General features: G+C 39.2%; 1 protein-coding gene across 1 annotated transcript; it reads left to right on the top strand.

Moving 5' to 3' along the window:
• Positions 1 to 646: 646 nt before the first annotated feature.
• On the top strand, positions 647 to 22,888 carry rbbp8nl (RBBP8 N-terminal like). Its single transcript, XM_085145551.1, is given in 15 exon segments — positions 647 to 813; positions 5,600 to 5,675; positions 5,784 to 5,826; positions 12,151 to 12,246; positions 12,778 to 12,890; positions 13,085 to 13,160; positions 13,342 to 13,526; positions 13,607 to 13,650; positions 15,731 to 15,807; positions 16,806 to 17,472; positions 17,571 to 17,667; positions 17,783 to 17,820; positions 17,822 to 17,851; positions 18,021 to 18,168; positions 20,613 to 22,888. Coding segments are annotated over 14 exon segments (1,731 nt in total). The 5' UTR covers positions 647 to 813; positions 5,600 to 5,614; the 3' UTR covers positions 20,669 to 22,888.
• Positions 22,889 to 23,318: the final 430 nt, after the last annotated feature.

Here is a 23,318-nt window from a genome sequence, read left to right as displayed (position 1 = left end):
ATGATGATGACGACGTTGATGAAGATATCCATCGTAACCCAGTCAGGCCAGTCATAAGGAATCTGGTTTGGGAATCAGGAAGTGGCATCGCATCTAGTTTCCGAGACGACACATGTGCCTTCGCTATTGTCTGTTGTTTGCCATCGAATTTACATACCAGTACCACTGCCAGTGAGTCCACCACACCCTGCTGCTCACTTCACACACACAGCTGCCCATGTGTCATTCACAAAGGCACCATTCAACATCGAAGTTAGAACAATGGACACTGCAGACTGATCAAACTTCCATACAGCTGTTAAGAAGTTCATTTACAGGTTCTGCTATACTAAGAACCTGCTATGCTATGCTTACAAACCATGCCTTTTTTTCCCCCTGTTTATTTGTATAAAAACTCAAGTCTCTGACTTCTACTTTAAATATACAACCGCAGGTGTCTGCATTGGACATTTCTGTTCTCGAGTTAGTTGTCCCTCTATTACCACAGGGCTTTAGGGGACCGGTTTAGCCGGTTATGTGGGATTTCAGCAGAACAGGAATATCAAGGGAGAACTTGCCCAGGCCTCTCTGTTTCTGCTCCTCAAGGGGACGACCGCCCTGACCGGTTTTCTGGGGTGGAGAGATGAGATAGAGGCAGAGTGTGAAGAGGAGGAGGGTGTATGTGGGGCGTTCTCCTTCAACTCATTCTATTCTCATTCTTTTCTTTATCACACTTGGTCTCCCGCCGCCTGCATTTCACAACGTCCAGCTGCGGAAAAGAAGCGTTGGCTAAGGTAGAAGCGGCTGAGAGAGAGGCAATCACCGGCTGTTTTGGTAAGTGGGAATTGATTTGGCTCTGAGTTGTTGCCTGAGGACAAGGATAGACTTGCTGACAGGTGAGCAGCTTTGGCAGGGATTGAGCCAACACAGAGAACAGGAAACAGTCATGACCTTACTTTGGGGGCAATTACACATTTACTTCACATTGTGTTACACAATGTATTCATTTACAACCCATAAATATAAATAAATACAAAGGCACAGAGTTCTTTCATAAGGACACCTCTAGGGTTTATTTGAGGAGTTCAGAGAAAAGATATGTATTTAGAAGCTTTGTGGTCTTGAATTAAAATGTCTCTGTAATCATTCAGAATTAGTTCAATCGAAGTATATGATCTTATTACATGCACGGTTAAAGCTAACTTAGCAAGCAGAAACCCTGCCTGCTCTTATTTGTTTCGAACAGCATCAGCTGACATTGTGCGACAGCAGTGACTGAGGACTGAACCACAAAACTTCCTGTCTCTCGCACACACACACAGCTCACCTCTGGTTTTGAACAGAAAACGTCCTGTGCTGATGGGAGGTGTTTTTAATCCGTGTTAAAGCTGCAGTAGTGAAATGTGCCTCTAGTGTGCTCTTTATCTCTCTCTTAAGGTGTGTGCCATCTAGAACTACGTGTTTGCACATAACGTGCTAATGCTTCTGTCAACAGTCAGAAACGTGTGATGCAGTTAGCTCGTCAGAGCTAGTGGCCTGGAAATTCAGTGCAATTTCATAAATAATAATTTGTGTGTGTGTGTGTGTGTGTGTGTGTGTGTGTGTGTGTGTGTGTGTGTGTGTGTGTGTGTGTGTGTGTGTACATGCATGCGTAGGTGTGTGCATGTAGGGGTGGGTGTGTGTGTGTGTGTGTGTGTGTGTGTGTGTGTGTGTGTTTAAGAGTGAATAATGATCTACCGATAGCAGAGCAGGAACATAAAAGCAGACAGGTCTTTTCTTGCTCTGCTGAGGTGATGTGAACAGCCAGTTGCCTAACATATCCTGACACGTTGAGAGAGCCGAATCCACGCCGATCAAAATGCTAAATCACAGTATTTGTGCTGTTAGCGATCATGTCTATGCATCTGCATAAATATGCAAACTTGTATGATTCATGTTAAATCTCTTCACACTCACTGTGCCAGCAAACTGCAGTGAGGTAAATTGTGGTATGAAAACTGGGTTTGATAATAGGGTTTTTGTTAAGGTCCCAGGTCTAAGGCTAGGGTTTTTGTATTATTAAATGAATAAGCAGAGGGAGAGCCGAATGTCTGCTGGACAACAGAGCCCTTTAAATGCATCAGTTTTAAATCATCAGACAACTGAGGAAAGCAAACAAAATTTTTACATGGAACTGGAAGAACACAAGGATAACCAAACCGACATATTTGTTTTAGTTTTAATCCTTTAAGATCTTAGACTCAAGCTAAAGGTTTGATTTTTGTTTGTTTGTTTTTTAATGTAAATGGATTTTGATCTATGTCACTTGGCATGACTGCTTTCTTTGTTTCTTGGTTGCCAAGACTCAGGAGAACTTCTTTTTGAAAGAAAATGTCATATTTAAATAGCCGATGGAGTTTGAATTGGGGTCATTGCTAATGATGCCCTAGGCCTCAAGGAACTGTGCTATACTGGAAATAAAAAGATTATATGAAAATGTTGGGATATGCAGATTGATGGCAAAAGGAAATTTGTTTTTAAACTTAGTTTGCAAAATGTCAGCTTTGAATTCCCACAAAAATATCAGGAAACCTTTTTTGAAAAGACAGAAGAGAAAGCTACCTAGACAAGTATGTCTAGGTAGCTAGACATACTTAACCCTAACCCTATGATAGACAGGTTAGTGGTGACCTGAGGGATATACTACAAAGTAAATTTACATAGGCTTTCTTATCTGACTTTTATAACATGACTTGACAAAACCTAAAACTCTAGTCAGAGGTAACGGGTATTGCAGTCATAGTTGTCGGTTTCACTGTTCAGCTTTTTGCTTCAGGCACTGTCACATCAAAAAAAGCTTCTGCACAACATGATCCCTATAAGTGCTGCCTACGCTAATCAGATGGTAATTAAATGATGATAAAAAGAAGAAAATAATAGTTAATTGCAACACTTTGACAAATAAGAAAGTAATGTTGCAGCGATGTGTTAATCTTGGGATTTAGAGCACAGAGCAATAAAAAACTGTAAACTTTTTCACACTGCATATTTATTTCCAATGTGGTTGTTGTACATTAGACCTCTGCAACTTTAAAATCATTTATATATTTTCTGCATCACCAACAGACTGCATACAAATTCCTGTATGCAGCTGTAACATTACAGCTGAGCCTCATTTACCTAATTTTTATCAGGTACGGCTTACCAAGTTGCATTTTTAAAAAGTGCTCCTACAGCAGGGAATCTATAACTAAATCAAACTTCAGACATGCTGCACAAAAAAAGAATTAATTAAAACATGGCAGTTCCAGACAATTTTAAACTGAAACTTAGAACATAACCAGCTTTTGACCAGTTCATGTGTTCAGCATTAGAAACCAGGGTGATTTAGCCAGGTAAAAAAGGAACCAGCTTTGATGATACAGAAAACTTGACTTTAACCCAGCAAATCTCATCTCAGTAATCTTGTTTTGTAATAGTCTGATTTTAAGAAGTTAAGCCCATTTCCACCTACTTGGCTCAGCTCGACTTGGTTTTTAAAGTGGTGGCACCTGGTACAAGGTACTTTTTGAGTACCTATTCAGCTCCAAATACTCTGAGACCATCCGAAAAAGTCACATCCACAGACTGCATGCCACCAATTGGCAGTGACTTCACTCAATGAGTCATGAGAGCGATTCCTTCACAAAAATCAAGGCCGCCATTTTTAAGCAAGGAAATGAGGGAAATAGCCGTACAAAAAACAACGTTCATACTCTGATTAATGCATCAGAGAGCAACTTGGGGTTAGTATCTTCCCCAAGGACACTTGGCATGCAGACTGGGGGAGCCAGGAATTGAACCACTAACATTTCGATCAGTAGATGGCCTGCTCCCGATCTACAGCCACCATAGCCACGCACTAAAGCATACACAAACTGCTTTGTTATGTTTCATACTGTTAATAGGATCATCATGTACAAAAATCAATACTACGTTATATTAAAGAAGACATAAAATAGGTAACTGAGATCACAATCTAATTTAATACATAATCGACATCTGTTTTTGTACTAAAGACATCGATTCTTGCTGGCCATTAAAAAAAATGCTCTTCACCCACCCGAGTAACTTTTCTTGGTCAGTTTTTTTTTTCAGATTAATTCCTTACAACCTTTTACAATGACCTCCCTATCATGTTTTATAAAAAGCTAAATATCTAGCTAAGCTAACTTTTGTAACCTATCACAAAAATATAACCACAGATAACCAGTGCTAACATCTAATAATTCACATACTGTTCATAATATTAAGTGAATATGTAAGGTAAGAAATCTCTGAGTTCATGTGTTGGGGAAATTACTTGGTAGTTTTATAAACTACGAAATTCTTCACACAAAAGTTAATCTACAGCTACTCCAGAGAAGTCTAGTATGGTTAGCTAATGCTACTAATCCTAAAATTAGTTTGCACTATGAAAATTTAAATGAAATGAAGCCATGGGGCAGAGTTGTTGAAGCTATGTTAGGAAAATTGGTGACAATCAGTGAGCAGCAATATGGCAGAAAGAGTTTTGTGGGGTCTATGATATTTGCAGATGGCATTGTGATCTGTGGTGAGAGCAGAGTCTGGAGAGGTGTTGACTTGCAATAGAAGCGCAGCACTGAGAGTGAAAGGGAACGTTTATAAGACACTGCTGAGTCCTGCTCTGATGTATGGTTTAGAGACGCTGGCACTGACAAAAGAAAAATAGGAAGCAGAGCTGGATGCGGCAGACTTGAAGGTTTTTTAAGGTTTTCATGTGGTAGTAACCAGGATGGACAGCACTAGAAACGAGTATATCAGAGGGACAGCTCAGGCTGAATGGCTTCATATACGAGTTTATTCATTAAGTGTCCAAGCCCACCTATGTTTGATCCACTCATAGAAAGCACCACTAACACTGGATACCAGCAGCTAACTGTGGAAAAGCAGTGCTTACCAAGAGAAAGTCCTAAACAACAAATATCAGTATCACTGTCACTGAACAGAAGTGAGCTTCAGTGACTCCTTTCACAAAGTTTTACAGCTTCCTGAAGACTAAATAGATGTGGACACATACTGACAGCTAAGGTAAACAGTGGACTGACAGCATACACTTACTACAGATAAACCCTCAAAGGCCAAGTGTATATATTACCATGTGCCTTCACAATAGTCATGATAAAAGAAAAAGGGTATGGCTCTGATTAAAGGAGGGTCAAATACACCACCCCAAAACTGTTATAGTGTGAGTAGTGTCACACTATGTCAAAGTATGTCGCACTAGGGTCACACTATAGCGTGAGTAGTTGTAGTAGTAGTAGTTGTTACTAGAAACACATACTGCAGAACTAAATCCCATGCCTCGCAGGACCGGTTGAACTAGTTTTAATCAGACCTGAAATAAATAAGAATTTGCTCCCACATGTGAATAACAACAAAGCGTTCTATGCTCAGTTCTCAGTTCTCACATGCACAGAAAGCCCTCCGGCTATAACGCCTGTGCACTTCAACGGACTTGTTTTGCTGTTTTCCCAAGTTTTAGTTAAAAACATTCGATTTAGAGTGTGTTATGTTATTCATAAAAAATAGCTAAAATTAACAACTCTAACTAAAATCTTGCATGTTCTGTTGTGCAAAGGTGATTGCTGTAGAAATGGAGTGTTTCAATGACCTACTCCACAAACTGAAGGAGGTCCACGAGCGAGAAATAGAAGGTAAGTGGAAAAAAAAAAAAAATGATTGCAATGGGTATCCAAGAGTTCCATAAGATAATTCCAACACATGTGCTCCTTAAAAGGTCTTTTTTTTTTTTTTTCTTCAAGGATGGCAGGTGAAAGTTCAAGAGCTGTCCAACAAGAAAGGCTGGTGAGTCATTATGATATGGGCAATCACATTTAGACAGTGCTGAAAAGATGTATAAAAAGGTTCATCCAGAGTAGGCCTCAAGTCTTTGTTGACTAGATGGGTAGGTAATCAGACAGGTAGGCATGCTGGTCCTACGCCCCCCACAAACATCACATTTCACTAACTTGGAAGGAAGCTCATGTTGCAACAAGTTATTCTGTGAGATAATGACTCACAAAATATTTGCTTAATTTCTGTGGAAAAGTAAGTAAAGAGAACCTTTTGATAATTTTGTGAAATTAGCTTTTAAAAAACAAAATATTCATATATATATTTGTTTATGCAGTGTATTTGTTTATTTTTGTGATTTTTCAAAAGTATGGCTGATTGTGTGGTGATATATTCAAAAATGTGACTTTTATTCTTTTTTTCCCCCCTTAAAAAGCTCTATCTACTTGTCTTGAGACATTTTAATATATAAATATATAATGTTCATACATACATTTTTGTTAAGGCTGGCAGGTCAGACTCAGGCAGACACTGAGTTCTTTATTTTTCAACACCACGTGCAATATACACAAGGTGGGGGGAATAGTTCCAGGGGTCCATAGGTAGACAGGGAAAAAGGTGTTCCACTCGCTTCATTCCTCTCACTCTGCTTTCTGCTCACTCACTGTGCTCCTGAGATCCTCTCCACTCTGTACTGACACGTTTTGCCAGACTGTCACACTCACGTTCAGGCATCCAGGGAAACAGGGGTTACAGGCCGGTTCCAGGGAATCTATGTATAAGAGACGGGATAAATCATTACCAAGAAGAAACTGCGAAACTCGGAGATTCTACAAATCCGGGGATTATACTGACATGTTAAACAATAGTTCAGCGACAGGACACTCTGTACCACTGCCTTAAGTAGTGGCTGGGAAACATGATGATGAGCCACAGGTGAGTGATTTGTTGCAGGTGCGTGGGCCAAAGGCAGGAGCCCAGAGTGAGCTCCACCCAGGCAGAGTGGTGCAGATAAGAGAGGGAGAGAAAGATAGAGCGAGAGAAAAATCAAAACAAAAACACATGTAACCTTGCGGGGCCAGCCGGGTAGACACAGGGACCATGATAGTACCCCCCCTCAACGGGAACCTCCAGGCTCCCACCAGGCTTACCTGGGTGCTGGCGATCAAACTCCCGGAGCATATCCTTATCAATTCAATTCAATTTTATTTATATAGCGCCAAATCACAACAAATGTCGCCTCAAGGCGCTTCATAGATACAGAGAAAAGCCCAACAATCATATGACCCCCTATGAGCAAGCACTTTGGCGACAGTGGGAAGGAAAAACTCCCTTTTAACAGGAAGAAACCTCCGGCAGAACCAGGCTCAGGGAGGGGCGGCCATCTGCTGCGACCGGTTGGGGTGAGAGAAGGAAGACAGGATAAAGACATGCTGTGGAAGAGAGACAGAGATTAATAACAGATACGATTCAACACAGAGAGGTCTGTTAATACATAGTGAGTGAGAAAGGTGACTGGAAAGGAAAAACTCAATGCATCATGGGAATCCCCCGGCAGCCTACATCTATTGCAGCATAACTAAGGGAGGATTCAGGGTCACCTGGTCCAGCCCTAACTATATGCTTTAGCAAAAAGGAAGGTTTTAAGCCTAATCTTAAAAGTAGAGATAGTATCCAGGATAGCTGACCGAGACACCCAGGAATGTTCCTCTAGCCTTCCTAATCGGTACTGAAAACCCCTCCTCCGGGGTCTGGAGTCCATGATACGAGTGATAGAGTACGCTGGCTGGCCATCCTCAAACCTAGTTGGTTATGGCACCAATCTGGAACGGTCCGATGTGAGCTTTCTTGACTCTGCTTGTACAGGTACATAGCGTTTGGATAGCTATACCTTCTGGCCAACTGCATATTCCGGAGCGGGGGGTCTGGCGGCTGTCAGGGAGAGTTTTGTTTCGCTCTTTAGTCCAGAGAGCAAAACCAAGCCACCTGGGAGCAGGACAGCCCAAGTGGCTTGCCACGCGCAGCGGCAGCGGCACCAGCACCGGCACCGGCGGAGGTTATGCTGCACAGAGGTGACCCTGTGCTCCTATTTCTGAGAACAGGGGGAGGTTGGAACCCCAGGAATGCTTCAAAGGGCGACATCCCCGTGGCAGATGGGAGGCTATTGTGTTCATACAAGAGCCACGCCAGTTGTTCACTCTAGGCGGCTTGGTTTTGAGAAACGACGATAGAGCAGCCTCCAGTTCTTGATTGGTCCACTCTGTCTGCTCTGGGGGTGACAACCAGAAGATAGACTGACCTTTGCGCCCAGGGTGGAGCAGAACTCCCTCCATACCCGAGAGTTAAATTGGGGTCCTCGGTCTGAGACGATGTCCTCTGGAATGCCATGGAGCTGAACACGTGTGTGGTGAGCAGCTGAACCATTTCTATGGCTGTGGAGAGCTTTGGGAGGGCGACAAAGTGGGCAGCTTTGGAAAACCAGTCGATTATTGTCAGAATAGTGGTGTTACCTGCGGAGGGTGGCAGCCCAGTGATGAAATCGAGAGAGATGTGGGACCACGGTCGGCCAGGCTTGGGAAGAGACTGAAGTAATCCGGACGGAGACTGCTTGGAAAGTTTGTTTTGAGCACAGGTGGTGCAGGCGGTCACATATTCCCTGGTGTCCTTTGCCAGTGAGGGCTAACAGAAGTAGCGCTGGACCCCAGGGTGGCAGGTAAAACGTGCTGTGTGGGCCAGACCCAGGGTCGGGGTTAGTTTCCTGTGCCTCCCACATAATTGACTCGATCTCCCAAGTTACTGCTCCAACCGAGCAAGAGGCGGCTTCAGGATCAGGGATCAGATCCTGCGGAGGCATCCAGTTTCACGTTCCATGAGCCAGATCTGTAAGTGATAGAAAAATTAAAGCGGGTAAAGAACAGTGCCCACCTGGCCTGTCGAGAGTTAAACCTTTTGGTACTCCATGTTCTTGTGGTTAGTTCAAACGCTAAATGGCTGTGCAGTGCCTTCAAACCAATGTCTCCATTCCTCCAGGGCGAGCTTAATGGCAAGAAACTCCCCATCTCTGATGTCATAATTGCTTGCTGGGGAGAGACGATGAGAGTAAAAATCACATGGGTGGAGCTTACCGTTTCTCCATTGTAACAGTCTTATGCATCCACCTAGTTCATGACTTGAGGACTGAGATCTGGCTGTCGTACAATGGGAGCCATGGCAAACCACTCCTTGAGATGAGAGAAGGCTTTTCGAACAGGCTGAACCCACTGAAAGGAAACTTTGGGAGAAGTATACTAGAATCTAGTAGAGCGATTTTGCTAGAGTCCCCTTAAACCAGAGAAAAAACGCTGGAGCTGTCGGCAGTTAGTGGATTCGGGCCATTCAAGCACAGCTTGTATCTTTACTGGGTCAGGATTCAGGTTCCCCTGCTCAATAATATACCCCAGAAAGGCCACCAAGTCCACATGAAATTCACACTTCTCCCCCTTCACATATAGCCTACTTTCCAGTAGGCGTTGGAGGAATTGCCTCACATGGATTTCTTATTTTCTTATATCTACATTAGGTTACTTAATAAAAAGAGTTTGTAAATATAAATTCATATCAACATTAAAAAAAATTATACAACAATTTTGTAATGTTCAAGATTACATTTCTGAAGCTGTAAATAGTAACATTAAACAAAAGTAAAGACAATGACTCGTTTAATAAAAGGAAACAGAAATCATTAATATTTGTGGATTTTAGCTCACAATTAGCACAGTTGACAAAACTGTATGTCTTCCAACAAAGGCTTTCAAATAATGATCATGTTGGATGCAGTGCACATGTGGAATATTTAATAGAATTCAAATATATTTTTTGAGCCAGTCAGTGAAAATACAACACATTATTAATGTTAAATCAGTACTCTATCAACACATGGTGAAACACAAAACAACACTATATTAAACTACATTATTACATGACGACAAATATTAACAAGGAACAATTATGTTTCTGCAGTTTCTTTGCATTAAAGCACACAGACGTTAAATTTAAAGAAAACAAGAAATGTTTCCATGTGGCTGGTAAGCTGCTGAGAGTACTAGTTAGCTAAAACATAAGTTGAAAGGTCCACACTGCAAAATGTTATAGATAACAAAAACATAACACTGGCATCAATGCATTGACTGCTTGGGGGTATAACCCAGCCATAACTAACATATGCAACATTAGAGCACTAATTTTATTGAATTAGATTTTTCATGTGGTGAACCTGAACAATCCTGCTAGCTTGGTAAACATCTCCTGATCTTTCACTAATATGACCGGTATTGAAATAGTTTATTACTTTGCTCCATTCTGCTCCTTATTCTCATTTGAAGTTAAGCCATCATAGTTTACCTCTATTTCTTCTTCCAATGTTCTTTCAATGCATACTGATGTTTAAGTCATTGAAAATCATAACATGACACTGTATAAGATGGATTTCCTCCAGTATTCTAGATAGGTGCAGCAATCATTTTATTTCAGAATGTGCAAAATAATTTCTGTCACTATGTATGTGACTGTACTTTATGTACTTTTCTGTGAAGCATTTTTGTTATTTTCTTGCACAATTGCTAAATATGCAGCATCACAAAAAAAATTCAGAATCATGAAAAACTCAAGGCCCTGCCTAACACTTTCCACTTTATTTATTTATTTATTTATTTATTTTTATTTATTTTTATTTATTTATTTATTTATTTATTTATTTATTTATTTATTTATTTAGTTATGTATTTTTTTTTTTTGCCTGTCCCGTTTGGTTCTTTTGCCATCAGAATTATTGTCTAAAGGCAAAGAAAGATGCCCAACGTGTGTACACCTGTGAGCATGAGCGCGCTTGTATTTGAAAGTTTCCGTCATGTAATGAAACAGCAAATTGTATTGATATGACTGCAGTATTTAAAAAGACAGCTGCTTAGTTTTAATTGTGAGCATCATTATTGATCAATTAGCCCAGTGGTCCCCCCCACATTCTCCAACCACACACACCCATATTTAAACTGCAATAAATTACAGATAGCAATAAAATAAGCTATTAACTCTTTTACGCTATGTCCACACCTACACGGGTATTTCTGAAAACGCACGTAACACACATAACCAGCGTTTCGAATCACTGAAAACTGATTTTTTTTTTTTTTAAACTCCTGCCAGGTTGGAGATTTTCAAAAATTCCTTTTTTGCGTTTACGTGTGGACAATGAATACGAAGTTCGTCACGCAATGTCAAAGGTGTGTGCTTTTTTCACATCAACTGTGCTCCACATTATTGTTTACATGAGATGAATTTCTAGAACGGCGGATATACAAAATACTGTTACTGTTAATTCTACTCTCTGCAGTTTTTACACGCTTACATATACACACTCAGTTACTGTCCCTCCATTTAGAAAGACAGAGGCGTCATGGTGTAATTAGTTTATGTGTAGCTGTTTTTTTTCCTGTGTAATAATATTCAAGATTGCTATCAATACATTTTCCCAAAAAAAGCCTCTCTGTGGAAAAACTGGGTTCAGAAATATAAACAACTGTGGGGTACTGTTTGTCCGTGATTTGGAGAGCCCAGCCTGTGCTCCGGACGCAGGGGAAACCAATTCTGCCGGGGATCCCTACCTTGGCACTTGTGCAGGTGAAGCCAAAGGCAAGATATGCTTCATCATATTTTCTAGTCTTTGGCTTGGAAGGAAGTTGGTTTGTAAACATATTTGCACCCCCCCCCCCCCTCTCCAGGCAATGGCTCTGCCCACTAAGGGACGTGCCCCCCACTTTGGGGACCTTTAGCCAATCTAATGGCAATTTTGGTCTGCATCATTTATAAAAAAACAGCAGTTTCAAATAAAAAAACATAACCATGTGGTGGCACTTACACTAGATGATAAAGGATCGAATTTTATCACAATGTCTTTCTTCTTTGGTGGTATCCTGAACCAGTCGCTCTGTAATGTTTCCCCATGGCACATCCATGTTTCTGCCTATAGTACTACTCACCCTTGAATGTCAAATATTTAGAATGAAGATACAGACCTCTCTTATGAACTACCTACACTGCTTCAGTGAGTGGAACACAAGTAAAGAGAGATGTAACATAATGAAAGGCCATTGTTTCATCCACCTCCATAATAACCTATGATACATATACGACTTACATTTATAACATAACTACCTTTCTCTTGGAAAGAGGAACATTATGTAGGCTGGTACGGAAATACAGCCTTGGGATAATATTTAAACTATGAGGAAATACAATCTTTCTGAAACACATTTTTTTAGTATTGAAGCCTAACCACCTTGTGTTCTTTTGCGTCAATAGTGACACAAAAAGAATGGAAGAACTTTTTACCAGAAACCAACAGATGAAAGAACAACACAGATTACTCACCGAAAACATTAAGGTTCTGGAAAACAGGTATCAATGTTACCTTGCATTTGTCTTTTCTTGTATAAAACACTAGAAATAAAGTGGTTTGTTCACTAACAAAAAAGTGATCTAATGTTTATGGTAATTTCTTTTTATTGGAAAGAGATTGCATATAACATAAAATTAGCATCAAAATTCAACAGGTACTTATTAATTACCTGTAAGTTATAGAAAATTGTTCTCTCTAGTTTTTGTGTAAATTGATTAATATAGACTGATTAATACAGAAAGGCAACATGCTGGATTTAGACTCATGACCATTTTGCTATGAAGCTGCAGTCCTAACCAGCACTCCACAGGGGTGCCTTCTGCTGGCTTACTTCTATAATCCAAAGACATGCTTGAGGTTAGGTTAACTGGCAATTCAAAAACCAACTAACCCAGCTAATGACTAATTACAGCTGTTTTTAGTTTTGTCAAAGAAAAAAAACTCATTTCAATTGTTGCATAATGTGAGCTACTGTCACATCAGTCTAGTTATTAGGTGTGCTACTAAGTGACCTCTTCCCTCCTGCGCAGGCTTAGGGCTGGGCTGTGTGACAGATGTACGGTCACTCAAGAGGTAGCCAAGAGAAGACAACAGGAATTTGAAGCTTCCCAGATTCAGAGTCTCCAGCACATCTCTCTACTTGGTATTCTGCCTTCTTAGTCAATAATCCATCTATCCATCTTGCATCTCTACGAAACTCTTTTACAGTGAATTTCCTGTCTGTTCTTTAACCTTTGACACCATTAATGTTTCCCCAGTTTATTTTCTACTAAAAATGCCATTTAAGGACAATTCTATTGATGTGTACTCTGATCATGTCGTTTGCTTGTGTTGCAGCTGGAGAGATGAACAACCTGAAAAAGGAGAACAAGAAGCTTAAAGATGAAAACAGAAACTTAAAAGCAGCACTTGAGTGAGTAGATGCTATTTAACGGTATAGTTGTTCTAATCTTTAATTTAAAAATAATGCTGATACATCTTATATTAGTATTTTCTGTTTATGAGGAACATTGTTTTAGGCATATTTGTATTTTTTGATGCATGACAAAATTTAAAACCATCGTCATTCTGTGCCTGTGTGTGTGTTTGTGTAGCAAAGGTCACAGTGACCACTCTTCCAATAGTAGCACCACCACAGAGGTCAAGCCCAACTCTTCCCCTGCCCTTTCACCCTCATCTGGAATCCTGTCCCTTGTCAATACAACAACCAGCAGGCCAAGCAACAAGCCAGCAGATGGCAACATTTCAGTAAAGCCTGATGTTGAACTGAAAACTGAAGGTAAAAATGAACAATAGTGATGATTATATTCTGTCACCTTACTTAATAAATTCATGCAGTTTCTGGCTTTGATCAAACAGAAACCGAAGGCAGACAGTTAAGAGGAATCAACCGAAGCCAGTTTGTAAGTTTGTTTTTTCATATTTTTATCATACATTCGTTTTGAATAATAATCAATTTCAGTATTCAATTGCTAGTTGCACTATTCTATTAAGCAAAACGATTCAGATCACAACTTGTAGCACCAAGTGCAAATAATCCAAATTTGCAGATAGGTATGAAAGAATAAGATGTAAGATCTAAAATAATATTAAAGTGAAGAGAACAAATGGGAAACAATTACCACCAGAAAAATATGTATGCTTATTTTCCATCATCTTAAGGGACAGTGATGCCATTTGAATTACATGAGAGAAGCGTGTGGCACAACCTAAAACTTGTTGTGTTTTTCTACGGAATTTAATAATATTTGAGTTCAAAAGAAGCAAAATGTATTTCTGTTACAATCAAGACACATATGTTTAAGTTGTTTTTTGTACGATTTACACTGTTAGTGACAACAACTTACCCAGTAACCAGAGATGGAACATTAGCTCTAAGACGTCTTAAAAAGCTTTCAAGTGTTATTATTGTATCTATGACTCTATGCATACATGATAGATAAATAAGAGATGTAGAACTGCCAAACATCCCTCATCTTACCATTGACCAACCATGAATGGGTTATAATCAGAATCAGAATCAGAATACTTTATTGATCCCTAGGGGAAATTCTTTTTCGTTACAGTGCTCCATTATAAACAGCCATTAACAAAGACAGACAATACACTAACTAAGAATAGCACAATATATACAGGCATATATATACATAAAGGTCACTTATTAATAAATAGCTGAAAAGGGAAGAACATGTGCAAAAAGGGTGTAGCTGTTGCCATAAACAGTGTGTTAAGTGGATATGTTGTACAGGGAGATGGCCACAGGCAGGAATGATTTCCTGTGTCGTTCAGTGGTGCTTTTCAGTCTCTCACTGAATGTATAACACCCTACAAGAAGATGTATTGTTCACCTTAATTATTTTTTCATTAAGATGAATGCTTAAATTTGTCATTATTTATATTTATATTGGTAATTAGTTTTTTTCCTCTGCACCAGTTAACATCAACATTTTTCTCAAGGCTTTTATATTACAAATTAAAACCCCTACAATACTAAAGAGCACTTGGCAGTAGTGGGGAGGAAGAACCCCCTTTTAATGAAAAGAGACATTCACCAGACACTTGGGCAGCCATCTGCTCTGACTGAGTGAGGGGGAAGATCAGCTATGTTTCTTTTTATCCATCAGTATTAGTCTGTTTTCAGTGGATTTTCAAATCATTTGAGCTACAGATGTTGATAGAGCCACATGTCAAAAATGTGTTGCTTTCACATCACCATCATTATACTGTATGAAGGAACTTGTAAAACTGTGTTGTACCTAAACCCTCTATGTGGAGTTTTTCTTAAGCTTAGCTAACATTTTAGTTACAGGTTCCAAAGGACATTTTGGCAATAGGCTGGTTATTATGATAATATAAGGTTGTACTTGGTGACACAGCTCAGTAATGAAAAAGCAAATACAGAAAAGTCCATTAGTCCATTTTCACACTAACAATGACATTTTAAATAAGAAGCTGCCTATACACATGTACACTGCTTCTTTACAACACTCCTTCATTGAGTCTCATATCATAGATTTATGATTGTTCCCTTTCTTTCTGGAAGTTCCCATTGCCTTTTACCTGCAACTTGTACAAGCTTAGCACATGAAATACTACGAATCTGACTGATTACATTATATTTTCTGGTCTCCTCTGTAAAGCATTATCATGAAAATTGAGCCAAAATGTTGCTTTAGGTAGTGCACACAGTAAGCTAAAGACTGAAAATAGTGAAATCCTAGCTCTCCTCAACCTTAAATATTAACATATTTTGTCTTATTCTATTTATTCTGTGATGGGTACAAAGACAGCTACCTAGGTAGCTTAGTTTATTTTCTTTCTTTTTTTCTTTATGCTAAGCTAACTAGCTACAGATTTTGTATTTACAAATTAGATAAACCAAAAATGTTTGAGGATAATTCAAATTGTTCTCTGAACTGACAAAACATTGGTTAATGTAATATGGTGAATTCTTTTGCTGCATGCCCTTCTCTGCTCAAACAGGATGCTCTTCCATTGTCAGCCCTCACATTGCCGTCATGGAAGAAAGAACACTTTGTGACTCGTGCTGGGGAGAAGAGGTAAGACATAGGAAATCACGAAATGGGCTAATCTGCCACTGTATGAGGATATGTATTGTGAGTAACAGCAAATTCATCAAATTAGTGATTATGTGCTCCAAAGTCAGTACTTTTTTCTACATATAGAGTCTGAATATTACACTTTCCCACATTTCTGCACCAGTATTAATCCATAAAGGTTAAGGAGAACACAAAACTTACAGTTTGCATGCTTTACTTGCCAAAAATGAACAACTACATCACCTTTCAGACATTCCCTCATTCACTCCACTACAATTTTGTTCTTGTATTGAGTCATTATGCCAACATCTGTATGGGCCCAATTTATTTTCCTTTCTTATTTTAATAACAAGAGTCTTGCTGCTGTTTTATAAGGTTTATTCTACTTTGCAATAGAACCTCCCCCCTCCCAACCTCCCACCACTGCCTTATCTGACACTTTCAACCAATCCAACAAATAATCTTTCCACTTCTGCTTAAGATTCGGGACTTTAGTTGTCCAAGATTTGGGCCTCTTTAGTTTTCCTGGCCTAGTGATAGCCTGAGCAAACATCTTCCCTCAGATAACACATTTGGGCTTGGGACAGTATACTTGTGCTCCCAGTCGGGGCTATTGATGTGTCACACAAACCTAATTCTTACCATCTGAGAACTGTGAAAATGAAGTTGGGTTTCATTTTACAGGAGCTCCTTAACACATTAGTTATTTTATTTATGATGTGCACCTGTTGCAACATGTTACGGCCTCATAGCCTCATACACCAAACCATTTAGGAACCACTGTCCTCATCCAACCATTCATCCATTTTACAGTAATTACAGCTTTAACAAGGCAATGCTCTAATCATTACTGAAGAAAAATAAGTACTGCATCACATTACCAATTAAACCTTAACTGCCAAAAGATTTTCCTACAGACTTTCTTTCTCATACCTTAGAATTCAAAATGTTGAAGGACTCGACTAGTGTTCCTCCATGCCTACTAATTCTCTGCTTAGGAGATCTTCTGTCCCAGCTGCTGGAGATGTGCGACCTGGCAGACATGTTGTCCATGCTCCTGTCGCCCGACATCCTCAAGCAATCAACAGCAACTCTGCTTCTCTTCGCTGGTCTCTATCTGAATCATCTGATTGGATTACTGCCGGCACCAACACAGTAGTGCAAACTTCACCCAATCCACACTCACAACATTTTCACAGCTTGAACCCAATGAGGCAACAGGCCAGCCCCAGAAGGCAGGTTTTTATTCCTCCGTTTCCTAAGCAGAGCAGCATTCAGCCCCCTGCCAGAGAGCCAACTGTGGTTTTCCGATTGACAAATCTGCCAGATTATGTGGAGATTCAAACAAAGCCCACAGAGAAAACAGAGAAAAAGGAAAACCTGCTACCCAAGGTTGAGAGGGTGTCTGAAGAAGGGTTAAAAGAGTTAAATGATGGGCCTTTGGACTTATCTGATCGGGGGAAGTCCATATCGAGTCAAGTGCCAAAAAGTGATTCATCCTCAGCCTTACAAGATGGAACAAGAGTTCAAAAGAGCCCTGAATTGGAAGTAAACACAAATTCTTCTGCAGACATAGCAGAATCATCATCTTCACCTATTGTCATTCCTTCATCATCGTGTGCAACGACAGAAGAGCAAGCACCTGACAAGGATCCTAACCACAAGGTAATTTAAGGTCTTCTACTTCTTACAACAAAATTAGAAGAGGCTGAAGTAAAAAGGGGGCAAATTAAATTCATGGTGTGGGGATGTTCTACCTGCAGGTAGTCAGAGAGCAGGATCAGAAAGAGGAGGTGAATGGAAAGACAGATGAAAGCAAGGGGAAGAAGGTGCCTATCCTCACTCTATCATTACGGCCAGGTAAAGTGGGATGTGTCTGTGATTTTTCCTGAAATTCAGTCAAATATTGCTTTTAAACCAAGGTTACTAAAAATTGACAATGCACAAGTGAATAGTTTTTATTATGTTTTTGTAGCAGTAGTGGTGTTGGAGACTCTGAACCCAGCTCTACAAAAAGCAAGATTCCTTATCATCAAATGGCAAGGTAATTCGCCCAAACAAAACAGAGAACGTGAAGGTTTTGTTAGCACATTAACTCATTTGTATTACAATTTTTATTGAAAAAATACAACAACAACCAAAAACAGCTGACTTTAGTTTATATACACTTCTTTCTTTTGTGAACAATTGTGCATCCCTCTTCTTTTTAACAGACATCTTCAGCAACAGATGAGCCAGAAACCAGCTCTGATGAGCAGGACGAGGAAGCCAGCCGGTCAGGACAAGAAAGCAATCAGGGCTCCAAAAGGAAAAGGGCATCTGTGGAGACAGACGCAGACAGAGATTTCAACACAGACAGCAGTAATCACCTGTTTATTTTCAGATATTTTTTCCTTTCTTCAGTTTTGTTATCTCTGTCTTGAGTGTGGGCTTTAAACAGATTTCTTTTTTCTTTTTCTTTTTTTACCTCATGAGGTCTACATACATTTCGACTTCTGTGCCCCTCGCCCCAATTCTAACCCTACATTTCAGAGAAAAAGTACTTTTGATAATGAAAAGACATTTGATAATTAGGAAAAAATGGGAGAGTAACGTCAAAAAGAACTAAAATGACAGGTTTAAGTTTAGGTCATCATCAATGTAGTTCTTTCGGCCTTTTTTACACCACATCTTTGGCTTGGCAATTTATATTAAATAAATTGACAGAATTAATTATTTTTTATTATTGTTGCTGTTGTTTGTCATTGTTTACATTTGCATTTCTAAATATTTTTAGAGTTTTATGTCTGTCAGCCTATGCATAAGTTTTGTATCTGCTGCCTTACACCATACAGACGTACATACATTTTGCATGTTCTCTCAGTACCTGTGTGGGTTGTTTTCCATAGTCCACATCTTTGAACTATGGGGGGAAGTTTTAATTGATACATCAATTAAAAGTTTAATTAGTTATTCTAAATTGGCCATGGTTGGATGCATGGATGGAAAAACTTCTCAACAACTGTCACCTTTATGTCTTAATTTTCCTGAATCTATTTACAAACACACACAGCAACAAATAACCAAACAACAATAAAAAGACAATGTGGATAGTAAATTGTATCACCTTCAGTATAAGGCTCCATACTAATCACTACGCCATATTTTTTTTCTTTTTTTTCAAAAGTTTCTTAGAAATAGCTCTCCAGAGATCTAACAGGGATGTTTCACTAGAGTACACTTTGGTCAGAGCAAGGCGAACAGATGTCCTGCTGTCTAAGGGATTGCAGAGCATTTATGTCTCTTTTTTTCTGGTATTTTAGCTCTGTAGTTCTGAAAAGTCAATACTGAATTGACAGTTCAGTTTTCTAAAATCTAAATCAAATCTGACGCAGTGTCTGTGAAAAAAGCAGGGAAGGCTGTTTCCCTAGAGGCACCATTTAATGTGAGTTAAACTATACGCATTCGGATTCAAGCGCAAGTTAACCAGTTACCGAGTGTGCCGATGCGTCATCATACCTGAAAAATTAGGAATAAAGCCAAACCACAAATGTTATGAAAACTGTCACAAAGAAAAAGAGACACTACTACGGCATAGAGTGGGAAACTTTATACTTTGGTCAGCTTGGTACAAAGCGATGGTCCAAGAGTTGGTCTTTATAATTGTGCAGACATACTCAGACAAATAAGGTAGTAGTGGCTGAAATAAGTGTTTTACTGCACTATGCAGCCTGTTTAATCAAAAAGATCAAACAGACTGTGGTAGTAAGCTACCATTTTATCACTTCCAGAGAGTACACTACTGCTTTAGTCGTTACCTGGCATAGCCCCACCCCCAGCTCTTAAGCTTAACCTATGTTTCAAACAAAAATGTAATTTTTTTGTACAAAAACATAGAAAAAGTACTTTTAGGAAAATAATGTAGATAGTTTTAATCCATGTGTCACAGTACTAGGTCGTGTGACCCAGTGTTTGAGTTTTATGTATTTTTGTATTCATTTTCAATCTAGTTAATTTCTAGGTTGCTGTTCAGACCTTATTTCTTAGTTATTTCTGTCATCTCCCCTTGTACCCAGTCTACCTGGTTCCTCCGTCTATGTTTCATGTCTATGTGGTTATGTTAAGTTCATGTCATGTTTTATCTCCATGTCTATGTCTCAGTGTTTCCTGTTTTATTTTGTAAGAGTCTGGTGTTCTTTGTTCATTGTAGTTAGTGTTACTCTCCCCTGTATTGTCATTATGTTTCATTCGAGTCAGCTGTGTTCTCATGTGTCTCCACTTCCCCTGATCACCTCATGTGTGTATTTAAGTCCTCTGTTTTCTGAATGTCGTGGTCAGGTCGTCTGTTATCGCCACCATTGTCTTAGTCATAGAACTTAATAGTATTTGTTTCTTAGTATTTTTTAGTTTGTTTAGGGTTCCATGTTTAACTCCTGCTATCATCCAAATAAAGGATCGCTTTCTGTTTAAACCTGCAACTCCTCGTCCACATCTGCTTTTAGGTCCTGTTTCAAAAAACACACCGGCGCACCCCGCCGTGACACCATGTCAGTTAGAATGATTACTTTCTTTGTCTCTCACCCTGTTGGAGTATGGCATAAATACAACCAGTTGTTTCACATTCATGTCTCAATTGCACTTGTGTCTGACAAACAGATTTTTTCCAACATATCCAGATTGTTTTTTTGATGATTTAGGATCTGATCTCTCTTTAAATTAAAAACCTATTACCTTCTCATAAACTACTACTTTCTGTTGAGTTCTAATTCTATTATTTGTCGTTAAAAAAAGCACTCTGAAATGCTTTCTGTTTTTGTTCCCCACAGACAACCATCGGGAGAGGAAGCTCAAAATCACAATGAGATCAGAGGAAAAGCCCTAGATAAAGAGGATGTCACACTGACTTGGTAATTTTGCAAGAACTCTTCATTAACCATTTCAGAGTAAAAAGCACAACAAGCCAGTACAGGTATAATTTACAGAGGGGAGAAACAGAGTGCAGCCATCATCAGCCAATCTGATTCTAGCCGGATAGTTTTTGATTTAGCTCTGGTTCTCCACATATTGCTAAACTGCTAAACTCTCTGTTACTTTCACAGACAGCTTTCTGTGTGGTAGGAAGCACATTGTGGGTATAGATCTTCATTTCCTTAGAACAGCTCTCTGCTGTGGCTAAATATTAAACTGATAAGAATGGCAAATCAAAACTGTATTTTCAGTGCAGTTGTGAGCCGTAAAATGAATATTTTACTTGCTAAATTCTAACAAACTCCAGATTGCTACAGTAACAGAATCTACACCATTGGGTTATTATTATCTGCAGTAAGCAACTGTTTTCATCCAAGTAGTCATGTGATCCAGTTGTCAAAGACTATTTGGTAATGGGCTTCTGCTGATTAAACTGAATTTTTCTGCCAAATTTTTTTTGTTTTGTTTTGTTTTTATCAGCTGTAAATTAAAGTTTTTGTCCACTTGGGGGCAGCAGCTGCCCCTAAGGAACATGGGCATTGTGAACATCCAGCAGACACAGTAAAACTTCTGTCAAAGGGAATTCATTCCATCATTTTCCAGAGAGTGGGGTTTAACTAAGCATGACACAAAAGCCCTGACTGACAGTGAGGATGCAGCAGTATGCCAACTTCCATAGGACACTGGCTAATGTTAAGACTGGGTCAAGCAAGCTAAAGTGGCACCTGGTACCAAACATCCTTTCTGACAGAAGGTGTGCTTTTCAAAAGAGCTACACACTGTAGCAGTCTTTTGTATTTGCAACTTTCTCACCCAAACTCCACCATTTTCTGCCGCGTTATATTTTTGATATCCCTGTGGTCATAACTAGTTCAGGTTTTTTAGGCCATGTTTCCTTCTTAGAGCAGTGGGCTGTAAAGCTCTACAACTTCCCTTTTCACCAGCTGTTATATATGAAGTTTAATGTTTAGCAGAGTATTATATAAGTGGCTGTTGGTTTTGGTTAGTAAACCACAAAGGTTTCATTTTCATCAGGGCATTAAGTCTAAAATGATGAAAAAGATTTGTGCACAAAGAATAAATACAAATAATACAAACATGTGACATTCTTTATCAGAATAAGTCTTTTCCACATGTCACCATGGAGCTAAAATCTTCATATTTGCTGTGGTCTGAGTGGAAATTTTAATGTAAGCACAGGGTATATCACAGCTATTAGCAACTGGGTGGAAAACTGTCCAGCCTGACAGTCAGGCTTAGAAAGTCACCCATTTTCTAACATTTTCTAACACCTACCAACCCATTTTCACAGTGCCAAAACACCCTCCTGTATAACAAGCTGAAGAGACTAAAATCTGCAGAATTCTCTTTTGTTCCTCATCTTCAAGCGAAACGAAACACGGTCTGCGTTGCTAATGCTTAAAGAACTTCAGTCTAAATGTCCTGGCATGCCCGTCACTGCTTGGCTAAAAAAAAAAAAAAACACGTAAATCCTCTTACGTGGCTAACTTAGAAGAATATAAGAAAGAAAGTCCCAAGAGTAAAAGAAGTTCCTCTTCCTCTTTTCTCATTTTCAGACAGCACATATTTTGCAAGTATGAACTTTCCACTAACAGCTGTGACAACAACCTTTGCTTAGCTGGGTGATAGATGGGAAGTGTTAAAAGCAGAGAGACAGCTAAAGAAACTCTTGTGATAAAGCACTGTGAAGCTACTGAGTCCATTTTGTATCGATATAAAAATGGATGGACTAGCAGAGTCAACTAATCTCAAATCTACTTATTTTTCCTTCATTTCATTTTTTAGATGTCCCTGTGTATGAACCCAGATTTGCAGTCCTAATGCTGTCATATTGATTTCTCCTGTTTCTGTTATGCGTGTCTGATGCCATTATAGTCCATTAAGTATGGCATTTTATCAATGGTCAGTGGTCTTTCCCTGCCATTTGCATCTCTCGGTTAAAAAAATGTGATTGACTATCCTACTGTAAGTGTACTGCTATGTTCTGACTTTTAAGCTGTCAAGCTAGATGACGTGCTGTTGAGAGTTTTTTTTTTTTTTACAATACTACACTGTTAGAAACCTTTTAATGAATGTACTGTTACTGATGTTGAAATAAATTTCCATTCTTAAATGTTGGTCCGGTTTGATTAATTATATTTTAGCACCATAATAAATTTAGTAATCACCTGCCACACACACAGGACAGAAAGTCCTCTGCAAATAACAGGAAATAGAATATGAAATAGAAGTCAAATAGAGCATTACATCTAATGTTTGGTTTTCTTAGGGACGTTATGCAAAAGGGTTGTGCTCCATTGATCGACCTCATTGATGAACCTTAACTTACTGTCAGATAGTAGTTATGGTATCATGTAAACCCATCTAAACAAGAAAGAAGTGCAATACAGCTGATCATTTCAAGACTGCTCAAGAAATTTTAGATTTGTTCTAGCTGCTCAGGCGAAACTGGTTTAATGGTCACATTTCCCCAACAGGAAGTGACGGATGGAAATTTACCCTATTTCAGTGTGAGATTATGCTTCCCTTTTCTTTTTGGCAGT

The sequence above is a fragment of the Neolamprologus multifasciatus genome, chromosome 20, assembly GCF_963576455.1.
Source record: "Neolamprologus multifasciatus chromosome 20, fNeoMul1.2, whole genome shotgun sequence".
Classification (NCBI taxonomy): domain Eukaryota; kingdom Metazoa; phylum Chordata; class Actinopteri; order Cichliformes; family Cichlidae; genus Neolamprologus; species Neolamprologus multifasciatus.
This window is presented reverse-complemented; position numbering and strand designations above follow the sequence as displayed.